General features: G+C 63.9%; 1 protein-coding gene across 1 annotated transcript in view; it reads left to right on the top strand.

Annotated features, from left to right (window-relative positions):
* Window positions 1–4: 4 nt before the first annotated feature.
* Window positions 5–208, top strand: part of PRNP (prion protein) — a gene marked incomplete at its 5' end in the record, with an annotated part of 645 nt that continues 441 nt past the window's right edge. Inside the window, one exon of the mRNA XM_010160457.1 lies at window positions 5–208. This exon is cut by the window's right edge and continues 441 nt beyond it. Within this exon, the coding sequence (XP_010158759.1) occupies window positions 5–208 (204 nt within the window).

Genomic DNA, 208 nt, shown 5'->3' with positions numbered 1-208 from the left:
CAGCGGAGGTGGCTGGGGCACGGGGAGCCATCGCCAGCCCAGCTACCCCCGCCAGCCCAGCTACCCCCACAACCCGGGCTACCCCCACAACCCCGGCTACCCCCACAACCCAGGGTGGGGACAGGGTTACAACCCATCCAGTGGAGGAAGCTACCACAACCAAAAACCATGGAAACCCCCCAAATCCAAGACCAACTTCAAGCACGTG

This window comes from Eurypyga helias, unplaced genomic scaffold (genome assembly GCF_000690775.1).
Source record: "Eurypyga helias isolate BGI_N326 unplaced genomic scaffold, ASM69077v1 scaffold38891, whole genome shotgun sequence".
NCBI lineage: Eukaryota > Metazoa > Chordata > Aves > Eurypygiformes > Eurypygidae > Eurypyga > Eurypyga helias.
The sequence above is the reverse complement of the archived record's forward strand: the minus strand, read 5'-3'. Positions and strand labels throughout refer to the sequence as shown.